General features: G+C 34.3%; 1 protein-coding gene across 1 annotated transcript in view; it reads left to right on the top strand.

The window, feature by feature from the left end:
- Positions 1-22,790, top strand: part of TMPRSS15 (transmembrane serine protease 15) — a 61,592-nt gene that overhangs the window by 11,999 nt on the left and 26,803 nt on the right. Inside the window, exons 7-14 of the mRNA XM_026073135.1 lie at positions 997-1,116; positions 7,440-7,548; positions 10,212-10,321; positions 12,248-12,385; positions 13,661-13,810; positions 16,446-16,551; positions 17,050-17,200; positions 18,254-18,395. Coding sequence (XP_025928920.1) covers positions 997-1,116; positions 7,440-7,548; positions 10,212-10,321; positions 12,248-12,385; positions 13,661-13,810; positions 16,446-16,551; positions 17,050-17,200; positions 18,254-18,395 — 1,026 coding nt within the window. The remainder of the gene's footprint in view (positions 1-996; positions 1,117-7,439; positions 7,549-10,211; positions 10,322-12,247; positions 12,386-13,660; positions 13,811-16,445; positions 16,552-17,049; positions 17,201-18,253; positions 18,396-22,790) is intronic.

Raw genomic sequence — 22,790 nt, 5'->3', positions numbered from 1 at the left:
AATAAAGCTTTATGGAAAATAGAAATATTAAGAGACTACAAGATCAGTTTTACCAATTAATATTTTTGCTTCTTGTTTAAGAGAATTTGACCTTTACCTGGGAGTATTTACTGAAATAATTAAAGGAAAATAAAGAAAGCAAATATAGGGAGCTATGTGAACAGTTTCCCTAGTATTTAATGAAATGTTCAAGAATTGTAGTGCTTCTCTAAAGCTTATTTTAGCTGAGTGGTTTTGTTCACTTTAATATGACCTACTTCAGTTCTACAGATATCTAAGAACATGACCTACAGCATATTCTGTGTGGATGCATGTTTATGCTCTAGGGAAATGCTGTTGCTGAGATTCCACAAATTTAAGGCTTTACCCATGCATACTCTCTACCAAAATTTGGTCTTAGTTTATAAATTTAATCTGAAATTTAATTTAATCTGAAAATCTGAAAAAAGTACGGTATTTCTCCCTGGAGATTTCTGGTATTTCCCAAGCCAGTCTTAAAGGCTTTAGTTTTTCAAAAAGGCTTGTCAAAAATGGAATTATTTATCATGATGAAGTTTGACATTTTGATATACATATTGAAATTAAAAAATTGAATTGCATTTCATTCAACTAAACCTACAGATTTTTTACTGTTATTTAAACCAAGGAATAGTTTTGTCACATTGGTCAAGTATAAGAATTTGGAAAAATTCATTTTTTATGTGTAAAATAGTATATTTGGGGAGGGGGAAGAGATGGGAATTAATGAAAATTTTCTTATAAACCTACTTCAAATTTAGTTTCAGAAATGTCACTTCTCATAACTTTCTCAACTCTGTGCCAAATTTATCTTTTTAGTATGTGGTATTTCACTCAAGGCTTCTAAAAATGCAGTTTCTTAAAAGACAATAGAGTGGTTGATTTGATTTGTGCTGGAGTAACCGAAAGTAAGTACATTTTCCATTGTAGTGTAACTACATGACTGCTCTGTTGTTATTGCTGTTGTCCTTATTTCAGTTGAGTGCCTGCCTCTTGCTGAACTTTGTGCCAATGGTGTAACCTGTATAGAAAAAGATTTATTTTGTGATGGAGTCCTGGACTGYCCAGATGGTTCAGATGAATCTGAAAAAAGATGTGGTAAGAATGTAAACCACTGTAATGCAGTTTTCTAAACATACTTAAACTTGTCAATAGACTAAACTGCACAATGAAAATGAAGTCTATGAAAAATAATAATCTGAATGATTAAGAATAGTGTTATAATCTTTATCTTGTAAATGGAAACAATTTTCTTAAAAATTCATATTAATAAATAAGCTTAAATAATGAAGAAATATCACAAGCTGACTATATTAATATAAAATAATATGTAAATATAGAAACTCTTTATGAAGTTGTATGCCAGTAATATCAAATAATGTTCTATCCAAATAAATGAAAATATGACCCTATACAGATATGAAGTCACATTACCCAGTATCAGAAATCACCTAACATCATATCTGAAGCTGGGAGAGAAGTTTCTCTTGTGATGATTAGTAATGATATTCAGCCTTAAGCTGATATTATTCAAGTGTTTATTATATCCATATGATCAGAGAGTCTTACCATGTTTAGAAAATTTAGGGTTTGCAAAACCACAGTGCTTTCTTCTATCTTTCTCAAATATATTAGAATTGGTCAAATCATACAAATAATTATTTGTATCATCATTCTGTCCATCAATATTTTAGAATTATGAAGGTATCACACTTGCTCTGTTGCAATATTTCTTACTTTTTCTCAGTGTGCTATCTTCTGCTTTTGCAAACAGCATTAAGTTGGGAATATTCTTATAAAACAAATGAAAATCAGTTTTCTCTTGATAACCTTCCCTCACTAAAACTAAGTTCCAACCTGTACCATCATTAAGAATATCATCATATAAAACACTTCACAAACAAGTTTTCCCAAGATGCAAATATACTTAGATATATGAATACTGTATCTGATATATGTCTTCATAAAGAGAGCAGCTATAAAGGTATTCTCCTTGCTAATCTATCATGAGGAAAGATATTGGATTAATATTTTTTAGCCTCCTATGTAGAAAAATTAGGCAGGGAATAAGCTAACATACCAGGGCCTATTTTAAATTTGCTAAGCATAACATTAGCTTTAAAACACCTACTTGGGTTTGGCTGCTAAAATCCCCTATGCTTTCACTAAAAATATACTCTCTAAACTAAGGGTATATTGACTGTACTTTTCATTTTAGATAAGGTTATATATTTTCTTAATGTACTGTAATTAAAAATATAAAATAAATTAAATGATAGTCAATATTTGCCCTTAGAGAAATAATTAGACAGTGGTGAGGATTCTAAAGAGAGCTTAAAACAGTTCATGCTGAAGGCAATAGGGAGAGTTTCTTTCTGTTTCAGTGGGAACAAATTTAGATCAGTGTGGCACCTTTTTGAAAACAACTGTGACACAAACATTTGAGCTGCCGGGACCACAGTGAAGGGTGCAAGAAGATGATGAGAAAATCATACCAGCTTGAGACCTGTTTGGTTTTTAACTGAGCAATTTTATATCCTTTGGCACCAGTGGGTTAGGAGGAATCTGGAAAGCTTATTTGCATTCTGTGAGAATTTCTTTCTAAGCTTTCCTGGGAATAACGGTGGAGGCAGACTGGTCTGAGCTTTCAAAAACGTGTAAAATGCTGGGCTCTGGTTTAAAAACAGGCAAACAAAAGACCAAAGTTTTTAAAAGAATTTAAGTATACTCACTCCAAGCCTGATACTGAAGGGTGGTGACATGCTGACACTTTCTGCCAGAAGTGGAATTTTCTTGAGAAAGAAGGTGAATTGCAGACCTGCCCATTACCTGCACTTTTCTGAGCGCAGCCTGCTCAGAAGAGGAGGGAGGCTCTAACACTCAGTCCAACCTTTTGGGTAAARCATCCATCAAAATACTTAGGTAGAATATCCTTTGAAACGCATCCTGTTTATTGTAGCGACTGCATCCTGCCATATCATAACAACAATGGGCTCTGAGCAGTTCACTCTACAGGTCGGGGATTCAGAAGGTCCTAAAGTAGCTTCAGTTAGATCTCTGTTCCACTGCAAGTGTTGATGTAGCACATTCCCAAAGAGTTATTCAGTCATTCCTCTCTACCATCATACTGTTGTTTTTTTGRGATGTGGGTTTTGTTTTGGGATTTTTTTGGTTTTGTTTGGGCTTTTTGTGGATATAGCTAAAAAAGAGTGCAGATTTTTTAATATAGTTAAGAAGCAGTAGTATGGATCTCATCAAAATGAATGCTTTTTGGTTACTTTGAATGATTAGGTCTAGGTTTACAAGGTTTGCTCCCATTTTGTTAAAGATCTTACAATTACATCAGTTATGTAGGAGAGAATTTAATTGACATTTCTACATTGGTCAATACAGACAAAAACCAGCTCACCTGCCTGCAGTTAAAGCTATGTAGACATAACTCAGTTCTGCCCTGGAAGAGAGTGGTATTCTTGTGGTTTGAGGTAGGAATTGTGCTTGAACTCTTTAGCAGAGCTGTTCAGCTGAAGTACAGCCTCTTATGCACATGGCTTTTGGATCTGGTTTGCATCTCTTCCTGAATCACTACCAAATATAAGTCCTGAGTGCCCTGTTCCTCTGAATGTCATGATATTATTTCTTGATCGTAGTCACATTTCTCCAGTCAGTGAAAAAATGCACAACTGAGCTGAAAATTTTAAAATGTGCACGCACCTGAAAATAGGCAGGATATCATAAAGAAACTAGCTGTGGTTACAGTCCACTCTAGGGACCTGGATGACTTGCCCCTGTTCATCTTCACTGATGCCTGGCATTGGCAAGAAATTCATTCAGTTACCATTAGTTTGGCAGTTTCAGTTCATAACCTTATGGAAATACCAGAATTCTGGCTGGAGGAAAAATTGTTACTCAGGCTGTCACCCTTACTTTATGTTTTGCATCTTAAAATTTTCCATCCAAAAACTCATAGCTTCTCCAAACTTAAATATTTAGGTTTCCTAGCAGACTTCGCAAAAACAGTGAAGCAAATGGCAATAAGACATATGCATGTTTGGGATACCTGCCAGTTTTTCTACCTCTTTGATTTTTTCACTTATGTCTTATCCCTAGAGTGACTTAATACAGTCATATAATAGCTGAAATTATCTAGATTTTCAGAAGTGTGTCAGAGTTTTACAATGAGGTTAACAGCCAATTTATAATTCCTGTTACAAGCACTCTTGCACACAACGGAGCTGCTGCCGGTTAAACAGCTCTGATTGTTTTTTCTATCTTGATTATTATTCCCTCTAGTATTTCTGAGTTTAGCATATGTTAGTGGTTTTAAAATACAGGATAGAAGGGTGAATTTTTAGTAGTCTCTTCCTGCCTTAGATAGAGTTCAATGAAATTTATAAGATTCTCAGCAGAGATTCAGGCAACTGAATACCTTTATATTTTGCTTTCATTGATTAAAATTATCTTGAAAGGTTTCTTTCTGGCTCTGTGATGGAATGCAGTAACAAAAAGCCATTGCAGCAGTACAGTTAGCAATTTCAGTGAAAGGGTCTCCAGAGAAATGTGGAAAGTCTGAACGGCATCTATTAATAATGGCCAGTATTGCTGAAAAGCAGCCATGTAGCACAGAAGTGTAAGTAAAGGGAGGCTGGAGGCTGAGCACAGGAGGTGTTTCTGTTTACAGGCTCCAGTTATATATGTCTAGGGTAACATTTTGTGATTAACTACCTCACAGCATCACTACTGTACTGAGATTAACCATATGTAAACCGGGAAGTAATGTACTGCCATTGGCAGAGAAAGAGCACGTCAATTGAAATGTGTGGGCTTGATCTGACTTTTTTCTAGTTCAAGAAGATTCTCCCTTGAATTCAATGATAATAGGATTACATCATCTAAATGTGCCCCATATACTATGTAAGTAAGTAGAAATGAGCAGGGAGAGATGCATGTTGGGAAAGCCATGAAAGCGATCCTACAAAAGACTTCTCCTATCTCATTAAGAGAGCAACTGGAGCTTTTTTGAGGGCTCCAGGAGGAGGCAGAAATGTACTCACACCTGTGAGGCTGCCWACCTCTGACCACAGCTGCCTCCTTGCTGCAATGAGGAAGCACTTGGAGCAACATCAGATTCTTCAGGGAAATAGGACCAGTTCCAACTATCTTCATTCTAATTCCTGAGATGCTAAGCTTTTAGGCCAGAGATGAGCACATTTTTTCTTGAATCTTTTTGTCTGGTTTCAAGTCACTCAATGTCTCATAAGAAATAATAAGAAGAAACAAACAAAATAAGAAGAGTAGAAATAAATTGTGGAAGAGAGCAAACTTTTGTCATTAATTTCATTAGAATGCTATATCTTTTCTATTATTGTCAGTGCTATAAACTTTATGGTTTATAGCACAAACTTTTTTGTAAGACAAGTCTTGTTAACCACTTATTAAGAGTACTACTCTTTTGCACGCTTTATTAGTAACATGCTGAACACTTTCCTTAGAAATTTTCATAGAGATCCATTGTTTCATGTATTCTTCACAAACTAATAATGGCACAGAGCAGAAACTTCCATTTCACATTATCATTTGCTACCATTTCCATTGACTATCAAGTGCTGGGATCAGCTGCTTTGCCCTTTGTGCTCATGTTTCTGATGCTTCCCTGGGTTCCTCCTACCTGTTACTTTCCATTTGGTGATTTCATGTGGAAGTACATGTGCTGACACCTGAAATTCATACCACAAATACGTCCAAGGATTCATTTTGGTATAGATGAGGAGTAGTCTGTTGGGTAGTAGATAAATGATTTTTTTTTTTAATGTCTGCATTTAATATCTTGATTTCTTCTTTCATTCTGCTGTTTTAGAATGTTATATAAGTATTACCTTTAGAAAGATATCTGTAATGTTTTCTCTGCCCAGTAATCAAAGAAGTTGGACTACTGCTTTTTCAGAGAAATGGTTGTAAATATTAGCCCATTGGTAAGGACAGAAAATACATGAATTCAAATGGGCAGAAAAAGTATTTCTATACCAATACCCAGCTCTGAAGTTCTAATTTTTTCTGATAAAAAGGCTTTGTATAATAGCAATTATCTCTGTTACAGTCCTATTTTCATTATGTATTTAAAATCACATGCTCTGTTTTCCTCCCAAAGCCCATGAAGACTGCAAAAGGGAATATAATTTTATTCCAGTTCATGCATTAAAAGTAATATCACTAGTTAATTTCTTCCTGCACAATCTTTATTATCAGCGTATGCCTGAGCCTGACAGAAACAAAGTTTGATTTTCATATTCCATGTTGTATTTGTTGCAATGGTAGTCAGAAGGAACTTTGCATTTTTAAGATGAGCGGACAAAGAGATTCAATTTATAATTTTATATTATCATTTCCCAGAGGAGGACTATGTTCAATAAAACTTCCATTTAATTTTCAATATGATTGATTATTCACAATTTGAATAGCCATTGTAGGTATGATTTCATTTCTGATGTTAATGAAAAACTCTATCTAATTTCTGATTATCTGCCTCAAATTGATGAACTTGTCCTTACCTCTCCAGATAATCATGTATGAGACTGATTTTATCCTTATTTGAAAGCTCTGTGATGCTTTCTGAAAAACTGAGGAAAAGCCATCCTCAGACAGAATCTTTCCATAATGTTCAGTGAGGATGCAGCAAAAATTTCAATAGTGCTTCAGTGTCTACCTGAGTAAAATAATTCTATGTAAATGTAACATGTCCAACCTTGCTGAGGTTTAGAAATACCTTTTTTTTTTAATCACTGATTTTTAAAATTAAGGACATGCATAAAATGGAATAGCAGCACTGAAAAAAACAAAACTAATAAAAACCTTTAAAAAATATAAAATGATGGATGAGATTTACTTTAGATGAATGAATTCGATAGCTGGCAGGAAGCTTGGAATAAATAATTATTTCTTTGAGTACTTAGTAATATGTAAGGCAAGGAACTAGGAAGCTCATAAAATTAGAGATAGCAATAGTCAACCATATCCCTCCTTGCTTTTATTCATGTAATATCAAATTGTTTTTGATAGTGCAAACACAGCTTCCTGATTTAAAGTAGCAGTAGATAGGAACTATTAAGGCAGGATCCTGTTTCCTTACAAATGTAAAAAGTAAAAATGAAAGAAAGTAAGTATGGAAATAGTTGGATTGTCTTTGACTTAAAAGTGAATTATCTGTTCTGCTTTTCTTCACATATAGTACTCTGAGATCAAATAGTCATAGGAATTAGAAATGGGAGTAAGCTGGTAGTGGGTTTTAGTTTATCTCCCCCTTGCAGCTTACAAAGCATTTGCTAGGTAAGACATGTAAGCCAGTAGCTCAGGTTGCCCTCATTTTGGCTCTACTTCTGTTTTTCAAATGGCATTTTGACAAATGTTCGTAATTATTTTTTTTACAGCTGCAGTTTGCAATGGAAAATTTATGTTGACTGATTCCTCTGGGTCTTTTCACTCTATGAATTATCCAAAACCATACAATGCAAATATTGTTTGCCAATGGATTATACAGTAAGCCATTTTCCAACAATTTTCTACCGGGCGTTTGTTCGATTGTGAGATGATATTATTTTCTGCACATCAACCTTATGCCTCTTTCATTCCCGAATACCCCATCCTGGCAAATCTATAATAGCATTTTCTTCATTATATTTGCACAGCTTCTCTTTAAAAACTTGCATGCCTAAAAGCCATAACTATATCACTTATTTTACCACATACAAAAATTCTTATGTGTGATTTTCAGAAATCTTGTGTATTAAATGCATGCACAGGAATGTATTTGTAAGCTCACAATAAATCACACAACTCTCTTTGTAAATAATTGCAAGGTATGCATTTTAATGTACTACAGTAAATATTAGTCTTTAGATAATGGTTTTATATAAGACATCACTGTTACTAATAGATGGAATTTTAAAGAATTCCCTTGTGATTTAGGGATACATATTTCTTTTGGAAATCTATGGTACTTGTGCTCCTATGTCATTTAGAAGTATATTTTAAAGGTACCTGTGTATCATTTGAAGTAATAGCACAAAATGCYTTTCATGTCCTAGGCACGAGATGTGGGAATTTTTTAATCAAGTGTAAATATGTACAGGGAGGGACAGCTATCTGAACTTGACACTCCAGGTTCTCTTTATAGCCCAGGGAGAAAACTGGGTAACCGTAGTATGTGATAAATTTCATCCTCAAGCAGACATCTAAAATACATTAAATAAATCACAAGTTTGAAGCTCCTGAAAATCCACACGATTGTCAATTCAGAAGTTACAGCTTTACTGATATTCAGTGTTGCTTATTATGGCTTTGTAATAATGGCCATTCTTTGATTCTTAGAAATATTAATTTGGGAAAAGAGTTTCAAAAGAGATTAAGGAAATGCCTTTGAAACTCAGCACTTGGACTTCTCATTTCCACAGGCTCCTTTGAAAGCTCTAGCCTCTGAAGTTGTCCAGGTAGGTGAAGAATACTACTTTCCTCTTCACCTTGACACTTCAGGAAGAAGTCTTATGTTTTCCTCTGTTTAATACATTTGTTCCTTCTCAGCTTCAGCAGTACAATTTGCAAATAATTATGAACTACAGCTGGTTTTCAAATATAGTGTGTGTCATAGGAAAAGCACAAGATTGTATCCTGTGGATCATAAGCCTGACTTGTTCCATAATGCTTGGTGTCACACAATTTGAGCATGGTAAATAATTATGTCTCAGGTGTGTTACTTCCTTATAAGCTATCAATGGGAGCACTCTAAATTTTTGCATCAAAGGCTGCTACAGGTACAAGAGGCATTGTATTGAATAGACATCTATATCTGTCTACATAGTTATCAGAAACTTAGTTTTGGAAAAATTTGTGAGTAATTGCAAATAATACAGTTCAGGTTTTGCAGGTCTGTGTAATTAGATTGATCAATGACAAAGGCAACCATCTGGTTTAATTTTCCAGTTATTTGCTTTAGAAAAATCTGACAGTGCTGACAGTAAAGTCCTGAAAAAATCAGTAGGGTACTCAAATTTTGTCTTCTTTCAGAGCAGAATGGTTTCTATAAGGGAACTTTTTGGATTTTGCAGTAACCCATAAGAGACATTTTGTGTTATTATTTCTATTACCCTTTTAAAAATTTGTTAAAAATCTCCTTATAGTTCATTGAAGATTTGATTTATTTTCCACCTTTCCTTCTATCTGGAAAAAATTCCCATAACCTTCAGTAAAAGCTTTTACATTTTCATTCCTCTAATTCTTTCCTGAATGATGATGTAATTTCCTCTCCTTTTAAAAGCAAGAGCAGTATGTTCAATATTTCTCCAAAATATTAGCTCCCCATTGCCTTTCAGCTACATGTTTTACTCCTTTCAGTACCAGGGATATTTTTTTCCTGTGGAGAAGCAAAAAATCCCAAAACATTAGAAGATTCATTGTAACTTCACTGGGCCTCTCGATTCCAGAAAACAACAAATAATGGTATAGGGAGCTAAGCCGACTATAATAATACATTTTCAGAATACAGACTATCATATCTGTTTAGTTGGAGGGAAATGGGAGAACAACTGAAACTTAGATTGCTAAAAATAGCAGCAAAATAGAAAACAGCATTTTTTACACTTTAGTTAAAATGACTTTCACTGGGTAATGGTTAGGCTTGATAACATGTTCCCAAACAGTAGTTTTGAGATCCCCAAATCTTCATTCAAATTCTGGTTTTGGCATAACAAACATTATTTTGGACTTTCAGGAGATAGATTTTGGTATCTTGCTATGCATATTGATACCATACATAATTCCTCAGGAAGGCTACCTGAACAGTAGGATGTTATCCATCAGTAACATGTATTAAAGAATGAATGTAATGAGCAGCAGAGAAAAAGACTGCCCAGCTGAATATTAAATTCTGAATTTTTAGAAGATGTAGTCCCCAAAATGTACTTCACTCCAGTAGCTAAAGGAGTGTTTCTATTGTTACAAAAGGTTTATGCCCCTTTCCTTTGGTAATTTTACAACTAGAAATTCTCCAAATAGTTCATTTTGATTAGTCCCCTTTTAATGTAATTTCACTTTTTTTTTTCTGAACTGAAGTTCAGCATTCAAGCAAACAATTAATTTACTACAGTCAAAAAAAGATTATTGAAGAACATAGAATTCTGAAGTTTGTTTTTCTGTCATTATCTTAGAGTGCCTCAAGGATTATCCATTAAACTGAACTTCACTTCTTTTGATACACAACCGTATACAGACATTTTATATATTTTTGAAGGCAAAGGACAAAACAAGATTTTAAGAGGTAACGTTACTTTTCAGCCAATTTTACTTTTCCAGTAATAAAATCTAAGCAGTAAAATAAGTTTTCTGAGGTGAAAACAAAAGACAGAGAGAGAGTGTGCGTGAATGGTGTGTGTGTGTGTGTGTGCATATGTTTAAGTGAAAGAATGTGTCTCTGAACAGTTTTCTCTGTTAGGTGATTGAACTGGAAATACTTATTTTCTCTTATGAAGTAATCAGATAGATGCCTACCTAATACATAAAGAAATCTCTAAATTTTTAAGGTCCATTTTGAACGATCTTAATAACTTGACTGGGCACGTGGTCTGTGGGGCCCATGTTTCATTGAAAATATGTTGCCCAAAGATCCTTTAACATTACTCACAGTGACATAAAATGAAGGCATTTAAACTGAAGTTGATGGGAGAAGTACTGTGATGCTGCCATGTTCATTATTTGCATGGCGTTGCTTTGCTTGAGCCTGGGGATACTGATGATCACTTCCCTCTATCTCTATATTCTATTCTATAGAACTGGGATTTTGTCTGTTTTCCACCAGATTAAGTCTATTCAACTGAGTTCTGTCACATATGAGGGTTTATACAGATACTTGGAGATACTTCAGATGTTTTGGAAGCAGGAGGAGAGTGTGAATGAGAGAGAGTAAAAGAATCTTGAGATAAAGAAAGGAGAAATTCTACCCCTTTACTACTGCTCTGAACTTAATCCCTTTTTAGGATTTCAAATTGCATGTGAGGCATTGTTTCAATATTTTTCTCTGAAGCAACCATTAGCTCTCATAATTTTGAGGACTGCTATGGAAGTGACTGGTGATATTACAAAGACATAAAAGGAATGTCAAGGAATGTCCATCAGTGGATTGCCTAAAACCTTGCAGTTTGAGGGATAGATCACCAGGTATGGGAAATACCAAATGAAAAGGAAAGAAGTATTACAATACATCTGCAGATTTAGACTTTCCGTTTAAGTAAATAAAAATAACCTGTAGAGGAGAAGGAAGAAGAATGCTTATATAATTCAATTGTACAAGATGATGCCCATTGTCTTTCCTCAGTAATTCGGCATTATGTTAAATTTATAGTATTACATGTAGACAAAAAGTTTTGAAAAAGAAAACACACAGAAAAGGAAACACTCTCTATCTGAAATTGGGCAAGGACTGCTGAAAAAAAAGAGTGGAAGCAAACTCCTTTCACAGAACAGGAAAGAATTCAGGATTTGCTTTGTACTGAATACAGTGACTAGTCTGACTGTTGTTGCCTGGAGCCATATCAGGTTTATTTGGGGGAGTAGTTACTTTGCTGTATTCTCATTTGTGTCAGTCCTTTCATTTCGCATGTACAAAAGTTGTATGTGTGAATTTAAAGTAAAAATTTAGAAATATTGTAATTGTTCCTGTATATTTCTTCATACATATATCACAAAATGAAATTACTATGTAATTTCGTAGTTTCTTTACTCCTTTAAATACTTTAAGTGTATGTACTGATTATTAAACCCTGAAAGTAAGTGCATGTAATAAAAATATGTAGTCAACATTGTGATTATAGAGTTTCAGAGTGCATATATATAAAACTTCAGAATATTTACAGCATAGTGTGCATGGATATGAGGATTATAGTGTTGAATATATGGTTGTTATCAAACAAAAAAGCATGATCACAGTGTAATATAAAAGACTTCTCCTTTAGTTGATACCCATATTGAAGCTATGTGAGACAGGATATGTAAAATAATTATGGCAGGCAAACAGCTAAATGCAGTTCTGAGTTTTGAAGGTGTTTTAGGCAAGATGTACAGTACAATAGAGGGAGCGTTCTTCAAGACTCAAAAAACTAGTCCACTCTATTTTTATAACATCAGTGAGGATTTTATTGCACATGGGATTGTTTTCTCTCTGACAATTTTATTCTTTATTTATTCTCAGCTTCTCTCTCAGGGACAAATCCTGAAACAGTTTACATTTTTTCTAATGAGGCTACAGTAAAGTTTCAAACAGATTATTCTGAAAATCATGATGGTTTTAACGCATCGTATACTGCATTTGATACAAATGAGCTAAACAGTAAGTTTTTTTTATTTTTTTGTTTGTTATTGAGAACGCTTGATGAATCTGTATTTTCAGTTTGATAAAGGGAAAGAGTGGAGATGGAAAGGGAAGAATCATTTCTGGCCTCAGTCCTGTAACTAGATTCATTCTGAGAAACTTCTTCCTGCCAAAGATCAAATCATTGATATCAGTAGGACCGTCCACAGGCTTACAGTCCTGGATCTGGTCATGGGGTGAAGCCTTATAAAGTTTAAGCTGTTAAAATAAAAGAGTAAAAGTCTGGCCGTATTTCCTTGGGTTTCCTCACAGCTGGTTTATTCACTACTGAACATAGCAGAATCACTGACACTAATCACTATTCTGTGGTCACCAGGCAGTGCCTGTTACCCAGAGTTTCTGAAGTCTTAACTCATTGCTACAAGTAGTAGTGCCAAGTGGTTAAACCAACATTCAGGAAGAATCCTGCTTCAGTGAATAGACATTGGGAAAAAATCCAGATGGAGTAAATCTACAGTGATAAACAAAATGCAAGAATATGACATGCTTTGGTATTCTTAGTTAGGAAAGACTTAGATGAAGATTGGGCAAGTGGAAGCTAAATTTAGGCTGCTAAATTTTGATGGGTGATGTGACTAGGAAAGGATATGCTGCAGGAAGGGCCAGCAGATTCTTGTCTTGTGGAAACTCTTGCTGTGGGCTGACTGCATTTCAAGGCACCGTGAAAAGAAAGACTGAGAGAATATTACAGGAAGGAAAGTGATGAGGATGCCACAGCAAATATATAAGATTGAAGAGAAGTGGTAAAAGGCGAAGGACAAGTAAAAGGGCATTGCTRGTACATGGAGCACATTATTTCACTGCTGAGTATTCAGGTGGTAGCTCTGAGGGAGAGCCCTTTCACCTGGAGCAGCCCAGGCCTTGGTTAAGTAAAGGGGAAAAGAAAGGGGTTAGCCATTAGTGTTATCTGTGCAAGGGGTCCTCTCTCATTTTCAGCCACCAGGCTGCTAGCAAAGGATCAAGAAATAGGGTTGATTAATGAGTGCAAGAACAGATAGGGCCAGCGCTGCTGGTGCTACCACACCATTGGTGATCATGTATTGCTTGGCAAGTACAAATTACAGTTTGATTTGAGTAATGTTGCTACTTAGAAGAGCAAACTGAAAGTCATTGTGGGCTCCAGTTTTCAAACACTTTTAAGCATTTACATTGCTTGTTGTTCATTCTTACGTAATTCTGAACAAATACTTAATGTCTCTGTTGTGCTTATTAACTGGAAGCTTTTATTCACAGATGATGAGAAAGTCAATTGCACTTTTGAAAATGGCTTTTGTTACTGGAGTCAAGATTTAGATGATGATTCAGACTGGGAGAGAATTCAGGGCCCTACTTTTCCCTTTATGACTGGTCCTGATTTTGATCATACATTTGGCAACGTATCAGGTAAGGTCAACTACAAATTGCTTGTAGGTTAAAGTAAAAGCTTTCTTTATCTTATATTATGTCACTATATGACAGATTCATATCATAGTGATACTTTCGGGATGTAACTTTATCTACCATGAAGAGATGTGATGTTGAATCAGATCTTGAATTAGGGCTCCCAGACAAAAAGCTTTATGCAACACTTTATTACTTTATTGGCAACTTTATTGCCATCTTGTGTAAATATACCAAAAGTAAAAATAGAACTAAAGGAACATACTAAGTGATAAAGTGTGAGGTATTGAAGTGTTTCAGTGCTATTAAGATGCCAAAAAGCCTTATCTGAGAAAGATCTTTCTATTATGCAACAGTATCATAGGTCAAATAAGTTATGTTTATCTTAAGAAAAAACAAACATATTTACATTTTAGGGAGATTACTTCAATTTCATCTGTACCTGCTTGTGACAACCTCATGGTTATCACATGGTATTCTGATTTCTGTATGGTGCATAGGGCACCTATGTCCCCAGTTACAATTGCACACTATGAAAAATAATTTTCAACACACGTATGCACAACACAAACACTACAGCAACTGCTGTAGCAGAACAACTTAATTGGAAGAGTGATCACATCAAATGTGGGTTTTAATTAAAGAGATGATACTGCTACGAATTGGATTTGGAGTATGTATCATGAATGCTCATCCCAGAATTTGATTCTAAACGTTTGTTTCTGATTCAATAGAAAAACAAAAGTATCTCTTTCTGAGCTGATTTGTCAGTGCAACTAAAGCTAGTTAACATAATTTGAATTTTGCAATGACCATAGGTATTCTATGCAAGACTTACCCAGAATTTATTTAGTGACAATTAAATAACTGGGAAAAAAAAGCAAATTATTCTGGCAGATCTTACTTACAGGAAAAGAAAAATATTATTCAATATATTATTTGATGGGAGTTATTCATCTGTCTCTGAGTAAATGCACATTTTCTAAACAGTGTTCAGAACRCTTTTATCTTCATGCTCAACTCCTAGAACACAAATCAGCTGAAAGAATATGAAATTTATTTAATAAAACACTCAGCTGATTTCTAGCTGTCTTGAAAATTTATTCTAGATGGTCTTTGTTTCACTGTGCTAGATCTAAGCTGACAGTTCTATATGCAATGTTGCTATTGTTCTGAATATTCATATTTCTGCTACCTCCATTTGATGTAAACATATGAGCTGGCATCATTATTATGTAGATATTAAATATCTTGAGTGAGACAGTGTAATTTGGTTTCTCTACTCTTGGAAAGCAAACGGGAGTTAATACGTAGTCAACAAGCCTCAAAACCAAAACAGTATAATACTTCAGACCTCCACTTGAAAAAAATTGTTTTCTGTTCAAATTAAGCTTAAAACTCAGTTCACTTTTTCCACACCTGACTGTATTATATAGTGTTACACTTCATTCCAAAATGGTACAGGCTATGTAATAATTTATTCTAACAGAAAAAGTGCCAAAGGAAAACCACATTCATTACTAGACAAGATTTCCCAAACTGTTTCATTAATTCTCTGAGCATTCAGAAACAGAGAACTGTGTCTCTTTGGATGTATGAAGACCTTTTCTAAATAAGAATGCCATGCTCATTTTCTCAAAGCTAAATACCCTTTTTAATTCATGCTTTTCCAAGTCAACACAAGAAATGAAAGAGATGATTCAGATTTCAGACTAAAGTTTCATGTATTTGAACCTCTCACATGCAGAAAGCCAGATAATCTATGATTATAGCTAAAAGAATAATGCAATATAATACTATGCAAATATAGTATATAATAAATTATATATATTTATAAATTATGATTTATTTTAAAACTCTGTGTATGTATATTTTCATTCATATATATATATATATATATATATATATAATATGTAGATAGATAATATAAAATCTAAAATTACAGCCATGATTTCAATAAAGCAAGAATTTTATTTGGGGACTTTTAAAGTTGTACCTAATTTTGCTTTTCTTGTGGCAAACCACAGTGCTTCTGTACTCTGGTCTCACATTATATTTCCATATGGCAGAGTCCAGACTTCAAGCTGCAAGGAATTGATTCAGAAATGGCTGACAAACAGATTCCCCAAATGATATATTTTTCATGTTGATGTTACTTTCCATTGCTATAAAATATTCACTAAGGCATTCTCTTTCTCCCTCCCTCCCCATCCTGCATTTCCCATTATTATATGGATAAAAAGTATAAAATGTCACAAAATCCTTCTGCAAAGCCATAGGCAACTGTCAAACAGGAATACGTTTTTATTAACTAAGTAGAAATAACTCAAGTGAATTCCTGACTTTGCTGAATAAAAGGTAAATCTCCCACTGATTTCAAGAGGGCTAGTTTCCAATTTCATATCTAGTTCTGAGGAACATCCTGCAAGCCTAAAAGTTCATTTTAATATGTTGTTGACTGATAAACATAAATTGGGATAATCATTCACTTTTATTGGGTCAGGAATCTTCCAAATCATTTGGCTCTGTCTGTGCTTTTCCATTTGTTACTACTTTTAAACACAAACACTTGTTCTCATTAAAAAAAAAAAAAAAACAGTTATTCTATGTCCACTAAAATATGTTCATTATTTTACAGGATTTTATGTTTCAACACCCATGGGATTTGGATTATTCAGAGAACTGAAAGTCCGGATTGTGAGTTTGCCCTTGGTCTCTTCAGATCCATCTTGTCTAAGCTTTTGGTGTGTTGTCTAACCTCTATAGATTAAATAATTCCTAAGCATATGATTTTTTTAAGACTAAAACCAAATAATTTTCTTTCAAATGTATTACTAATCAAAGTCTGTGTACCAGGAATACATGACTCCTTCTATCTGGATTTCTATAATCAGACTGAGACTCTAAGCCTGATACCCTGACTCCATTATAGGTTTGAGTCTTGCAATTAGCTTTAATGTAGCTACGTTTTTACCCTCCATCCAATGTTCATTTCTGTAGAGAAATTATATTAAGAATCTCTGAAATGTTTTGGCCATGAAGCTTAACTAGAGCTCTACTGAAAATATAGCAAAATGTGAAGTAAAAATCTAAACATGTGATTCATTTTGTTTTCATGCTCAGCACAAATTAGTCCTTATTTCATAAATTGTTTGTAAAATTAAAAATTAGATATTTCTTCCTGAAATTTGAGGAATTTCACTTTKATCTAATAAAACAAAATGATGCTGTTACCCCTGTAGGTATCACATGTATGGTGCTGATGTTTACCGTTTGAGCATTAGCATAAGTAATAAACATGGTGTGGAAAAGAGAGTTTTCCAGAAAGAAGGAAACTATGGAAACAACTGGAATTATGGACAAATAACTTTAAATGACTCATCTCATTTTAAGGTTTGTCAAACTATTAGTCTTTTTTTTTTTTAGCTATATCAATATCCGAGTTTTCTGCCAAATGAACCCAATGAACACAGCTCCAAAGACAATATCTAGTATTGCTTACTAATGCATGCTATCAAATACATATTAGTATGCAGAAGACCGGGGTCCCCATTTGGATTTTTTTTTCCTTGGATTTAAAGTATTATTATTGTCCATTATAATAAATAGAAAATCTTAATGTTGTCACCGGACCATCAATGTTATCACTGAAGAGAGCTTTCCACAGAAGAAAAGAGTGTTCAAAGCCTATCAAAATCTGAGGAGATCTGAAAATCTTGCCAGTGAATGAAATATGAAGCATTTATCCATGCCAAGACTCAAATTGGAACTTTAGATTCTGAAGCAATATTTGCACTAATTAATTACAGAAGAGCTCTCTGGAAGCGTGTTGCAGACAGAAATGTATTTGGCACCAAATAGGTAACAACTGACCTGAATTATCTGTAGATCAAAGAAATTATTCTCTAGGAAACTTAYATGAGACCATTACTTCAGCAATTCTGTACTGAAAACAAATTCTTTTTATAGGTATTTGGGATGGCTTGTTCTGTTTTAGTGGTTTTTATCAATGCAAAAGCACTGCCAGAAAGAGGCATTTACCATCTGAGGAAGCAAATGCATCTGTGACCTGGTTATGTCAGATTTCTAGGAAATGTATGTTATATGATCTCAGGAAGAATATTATACTTAGCTGTGTGTTTCACCATCACAAATTCTCTGGTAATGGGATTACTTTAAATATGTGGATGTTAAAGCACAAAAATAAACAAACTATAGGTAAATCAGATTAATTAGTTATTCATGGAGCTATGTCATTAACCCAGGAGAGGGTTTGGACTGATGAGAAAATAGTGATACAGAATGTTGTGTGTTAAAGATGATACGTATTTCTCTATTAAAAAAAAATAAAGTTGAATAGTTTTAAATTTTGTTAGTCATTTATGAAGATGAAAAATATTTCATTAAGTTACAAAATTCTTTTTTTTTTTTTTTCATGAACTTCAGGTTATTTTTGATGCCTTTAAAAGGCCTGGTCAAAGCGATATTGCCTTGGATGATATTGGCCTGACAAAGGGAAAGTGTAATGAAAGTATTTATCTAGAGCCAACTGTGGTTCCAACTTCTCCTACTGTGCCTTCACTTCCTAGTAAGTAAATATTAAATTACAATCAATTACCATTTCCTATTAGTGTATTTGTGTTTGAGTAACTCGGGATTTGGAAAAATTTTCCTCATCTTTATAAAGTTCTCTCTGCAGCATTATGAAATTCTCTTCAAGATAATGTGTTAGGGATCCTTTCCCATGGCTCCATTGATAGCAGTGGAACTGGTAGATTCACAGCTTAAGTTATCAGTACGTTAGCTTCTCAAACTTGAAGAATTAAAGATAACTGAAGAATTCAGAATTTGTCTCTCAAATCTTAAGTTAGTGAAGCCTCCAGAAAGCCAGTGAAGGAGAGGGAAGAAAAAAAGAGACAATTACTACCTTGAAATAATAAGCAATATAGCAGGGGAATAAGTACATAATAATATGACTGTAGATCTCAACAGTAAAACTTTTCCAAGCTCATACATGCACATGTGTGGGCTTCAACAAAACCAAAAATCTTATGTTTATGGGAATAAATCTATAATAGTGCCAGACTGGTTTAAGAATGGAACACAGTCTATGTGAGTGTCTAATAACCAAAATGGAAGTATCATCTGGAACAAAGCTCACAATGAATAAGTTCTTTCCAATATGCATTTGGCCATGTTGTTCTTCCTACTGTATTTGGGTACACTAAAAAAAAAAAAAAAAAAAAAAAACGCACAGTATTTCCGTCAAAAAAATCTGAATAGGAAAACAGAACGGAAGAGAGTTAGCAGTTCATATGATTTGGGAGGAAACGAATGGAGGAAAAGAAACAATCCAAGGACTCTGTCTGCTAGTGAGAGGTTTTAATTTTTGCATTGATTATGAAATGTTTCAAAACCAAAGCCTAATTTTTGCAGTTTTTCTTCTGTTAACTTCTCCCTGTGGTAAGGTAGGAGTGAAAAGTAGCTGTTCACTCTAGTAATAATAGATGGGTTTTTTTCCTGCCTGGTGAAGCCTCACAATTTCTCACTATATCCTCAGCACCCCTTCTGAACCTTACGTCCAGTGGGAAATGGGGGAAGGGATTTTTTTTGTTTGTGCATTTTTGCCGTCTTCTCCAAGTCAAATAAAGGTTAATTAAATACAAGCAATTCTGTCTCCACCTATAGTACATATATTTTTTCCCTAACAGACTGCATGGCTCACTCCAACCCATCACATTCCAGAGTATTTTAGAGGAAGACACAGAGATTTCTTCCTCAGACTTCCTCAAAACATTTGGATTTCATAGAACTAGTTTTCTCGCTTAGAAAAAATATGAAGAAATACATGTAGCCATAATTATGCATCTGGAACATGTCTATAAAACAATGAAGAATGATTACATCTGATGTTAACCAGGTCCACTCCCACTGAAAGAAAAAACTGGTACAAATATAAATAGAGCTTGTGGAAAAATCATTAAAATATTTCATAGGGTTTTGTAATTTATTGTTAAAAAGACAAGAACTTTTTGGAAAAAAAGCGTTCTATGAAAGACCTTTACACAGATGGTTTGAAATCATTAAAACACTGAGTATGTTCTGGTACTGTGTCCTATTAGATTTATTGTCGTTTAAGCACAGCTAGTTGCTCTCTTGACCGCATATAGTAAGTAACAATGGCCTAAGATTAAAATAATAGGGAAAGACTATTTGCAATGTATTCATGTTGAAGCACTGTGTACAAATATTGTCATTCTATCATCACGTCTAAATCTAATGGATTAGGACAAGCAAGAAAACAAAACCTTCTAAATACAAGAGCAAAACTCAATTTTAGAGCTCCATCATGAGCTCCTAACAAAATGTCTCTGTCATCAAAATTAAGTTTCAATACACTGAAATTAATTTCAGTGATAATTTGCCGAAATGAATTTTGAAATTTTATTGCAGTTTTCATTAATGTAAAATAGTGGTGAGGTGCTGATGCCTGCCACCTCTAGGACTCTTTCTGATGCTGTGAGCAAATCTGCCTCACAAGTTAACATCACTCAATTGAGCAGAGGTAAAAGGTCTCTGTGCTAAGCAGTGGCTGTGTGCTGCTGTAAAAACTCCAAAGGAATGTCATTCAAACTATAGGTCTTTGCCCAAAATGTGGTAATAAAGTCTGAACATTCAAAAAAAGGAAGTGGTCATGTGGTATATCACTCCACATGAAAGAGATTAGAGAGGTCCATTCTGTCCTTCAGTATGATACAAAAACACAGTCTAAACTGTCACTGGGGAAAACCTAACTTGTTTGCATTTTCATATTTTTGAGGCATGCTAAGTATATGATGTCTATAATCTGCTGAAAAATGTGAATGTTATCAATCATCTTCAAAAATATATGGCATTACTTTGATGGATCTGGTGCAAATTTACTAATGCTAATGGTTTTACTACAAATGTCGTGATTATAAACAAGAGATGAAAGAATTTGAGCTGAGCCAATTTCCTTTGCTAGGCTTAGAGCTTCACCAAGAGGTCCTGGCATCATTCACAGTGCCACAGAAGCTGATGAAAAAGTCAGATTTTTTTTTCTGCAGGGGGGTGGGAATGGGATGTTAGTTTTGATTTGTCTTTTGCACAGGACTGTCAGCCTACACTTTCATCCAAAAGAAGTATTGCTTTCATCTTCATACCCATTTATAAGCCATCTTTTGACACAAAACTGTGGAAATTACAGTGTAGGTTCCACCCTTAAGGTGTAGATGTCTATATATTAAGGTTTTGAACAAAGCACAGAGGAGGGTTTTTTAATGAAGAGGGCATGTATCATTTTGCCCATATGAGGTAAATGGTGTCATATTCTGCAGTGCTAAGAAAATCTCCCATTATGCTCCATGAAAGAGACAAGCTTATTGGTGCTGATTGCTACTTGGTCCTCAAACGAGCATCAGGTATACAATCCAGAATAATTCCAAAAACTTTGTTTTTAAAGATCACTGGCAATTAAAAAAAAAAAGTTTACTCAGACATGAATAAAATCAGTTTCTTCCAATGCTTTTCCATGCAATAGAAAGAAGAAAAGAATCATTACTAATGTGCCTTATATGTAGTCAATACCAGATCCGATTTCACTATAAATTGCCCAAGTTCTGTTGTTCTTAAGAGAGTTGATTTTGCTGTGCTTGTGTCATCAAATGATACTGGCTCAGAATCATATATTCATTATGCAGCTTTAGAATAGTTATGTGTTTGTATGCACAATAATACTCCAGAAGAAATGCCAAATTTATCTTTATTTGTTGTTAATGGTATTTACAGAATGTAGTTGTCATTCTAAGACATACAGTTGAAACATAATATACTGCTTAGTCAAAGTGTGTCATTGTTACAGTTCCTTTTCATTTCAGAGAATTCAGTGTTTCTTGCCAGGACTGATTTGGTCAAAGAGGAAGTTCTATAAGATGACTGTCATGAGAAAATTCAAATCTTTCCTGTATTTAGTGGAGCTTCCTGACAGTGGAATTCAGTGGATAGCCTCAGAAGGACTTGTGTATTCTACAGGCCCTAAGCAAGTGGTTCTTAGTATGTAACTCTGACAGACTTATCTAAAAGCAAAATTTAAGCCATAACAGCAGACCATGTTTAGCCGAAGTCTGAAAGCTGACAAAATCATTTTTCATTTTAAAAAATGTATAAAAACAGGGATAGGTTTCTTTTGCCTTAAGTTCTGTTTCCTGGAGGGGGTAGAAGAGCAGGATTTCTTTTTGAAAGAAGTAACCAAGAGCAACTGAAGTGAGAAAACACCAAATTTCTCTCTGATGGTAAAGCTGACATTCCTCAATATGAAGTAAACTTTTGAAACATGGAACTGATATATTTCAGATGTAAACTGTCTTCCACTACTACATATTTAAAGAGAATGTTGAATATATAAAGCACAGTTAATTGTATGTGTGACTGTGCGCATACACGTATCTATAATATTTGCTTTTAAATATCAGGCAAGGAAAATTTCCAAAACCAGAAATCTACCAGTTCAAATCTAAACATACCTCATCTTAGTCCCTCAAAATATTCCATGAATGGTTGTCATGAATACATGCCATATAGTAACTAGCCCATAATAGCTTAAATTAAAAAATAAAAGAATCTGGAATTTTGATTGAAATGCAAAATAATTCCTTTCTCATTGCCCCATTATCCCTCCTACAACCCCAAAATCTGTACAAATGGTTGTGATTTTGAGTTCAGTTGTGCAAAAAGATGAGGTCAGATTACTTCAAGATATGAATCTGAAGTTATGCTTCTCAGACCTTTTGAGGATATGAATCACAAATGGAGGATGACTCCCAGGTGTTTCTGATAGCCCTGTTAAATCGCTCATATAATAGAAAGTGATACTTCCAATTTAAGTTAAAACCCAGTGTTCCTCAAAGGTTTTTAGTGGCTATAATTAATGGCAGAATTTGACCTGCTTCATTGTTCCTCTGTT

The sequence above is a fragment of the Apteryx rowi genome, unplaced genomic scaffold (assembly GCF_003343035.1).
Source record: "Apteryx rowi isolate R43461 unplaced genomic scaffold, aptRow1 scaffold_362, whole genome shotgun sequence".
Classification (NCBI taxonomy): Eukaryota; Metazoa; Chordata; class Aves; order Apterygiformes; family Apterygidae; genus Apteryx; species Apteryx rowi.
The sequence above is the reverse complement of the archived record's forward strand: the minus strand, read 5'-3'. Positions and strand labels throughout refer to the sequence as shown.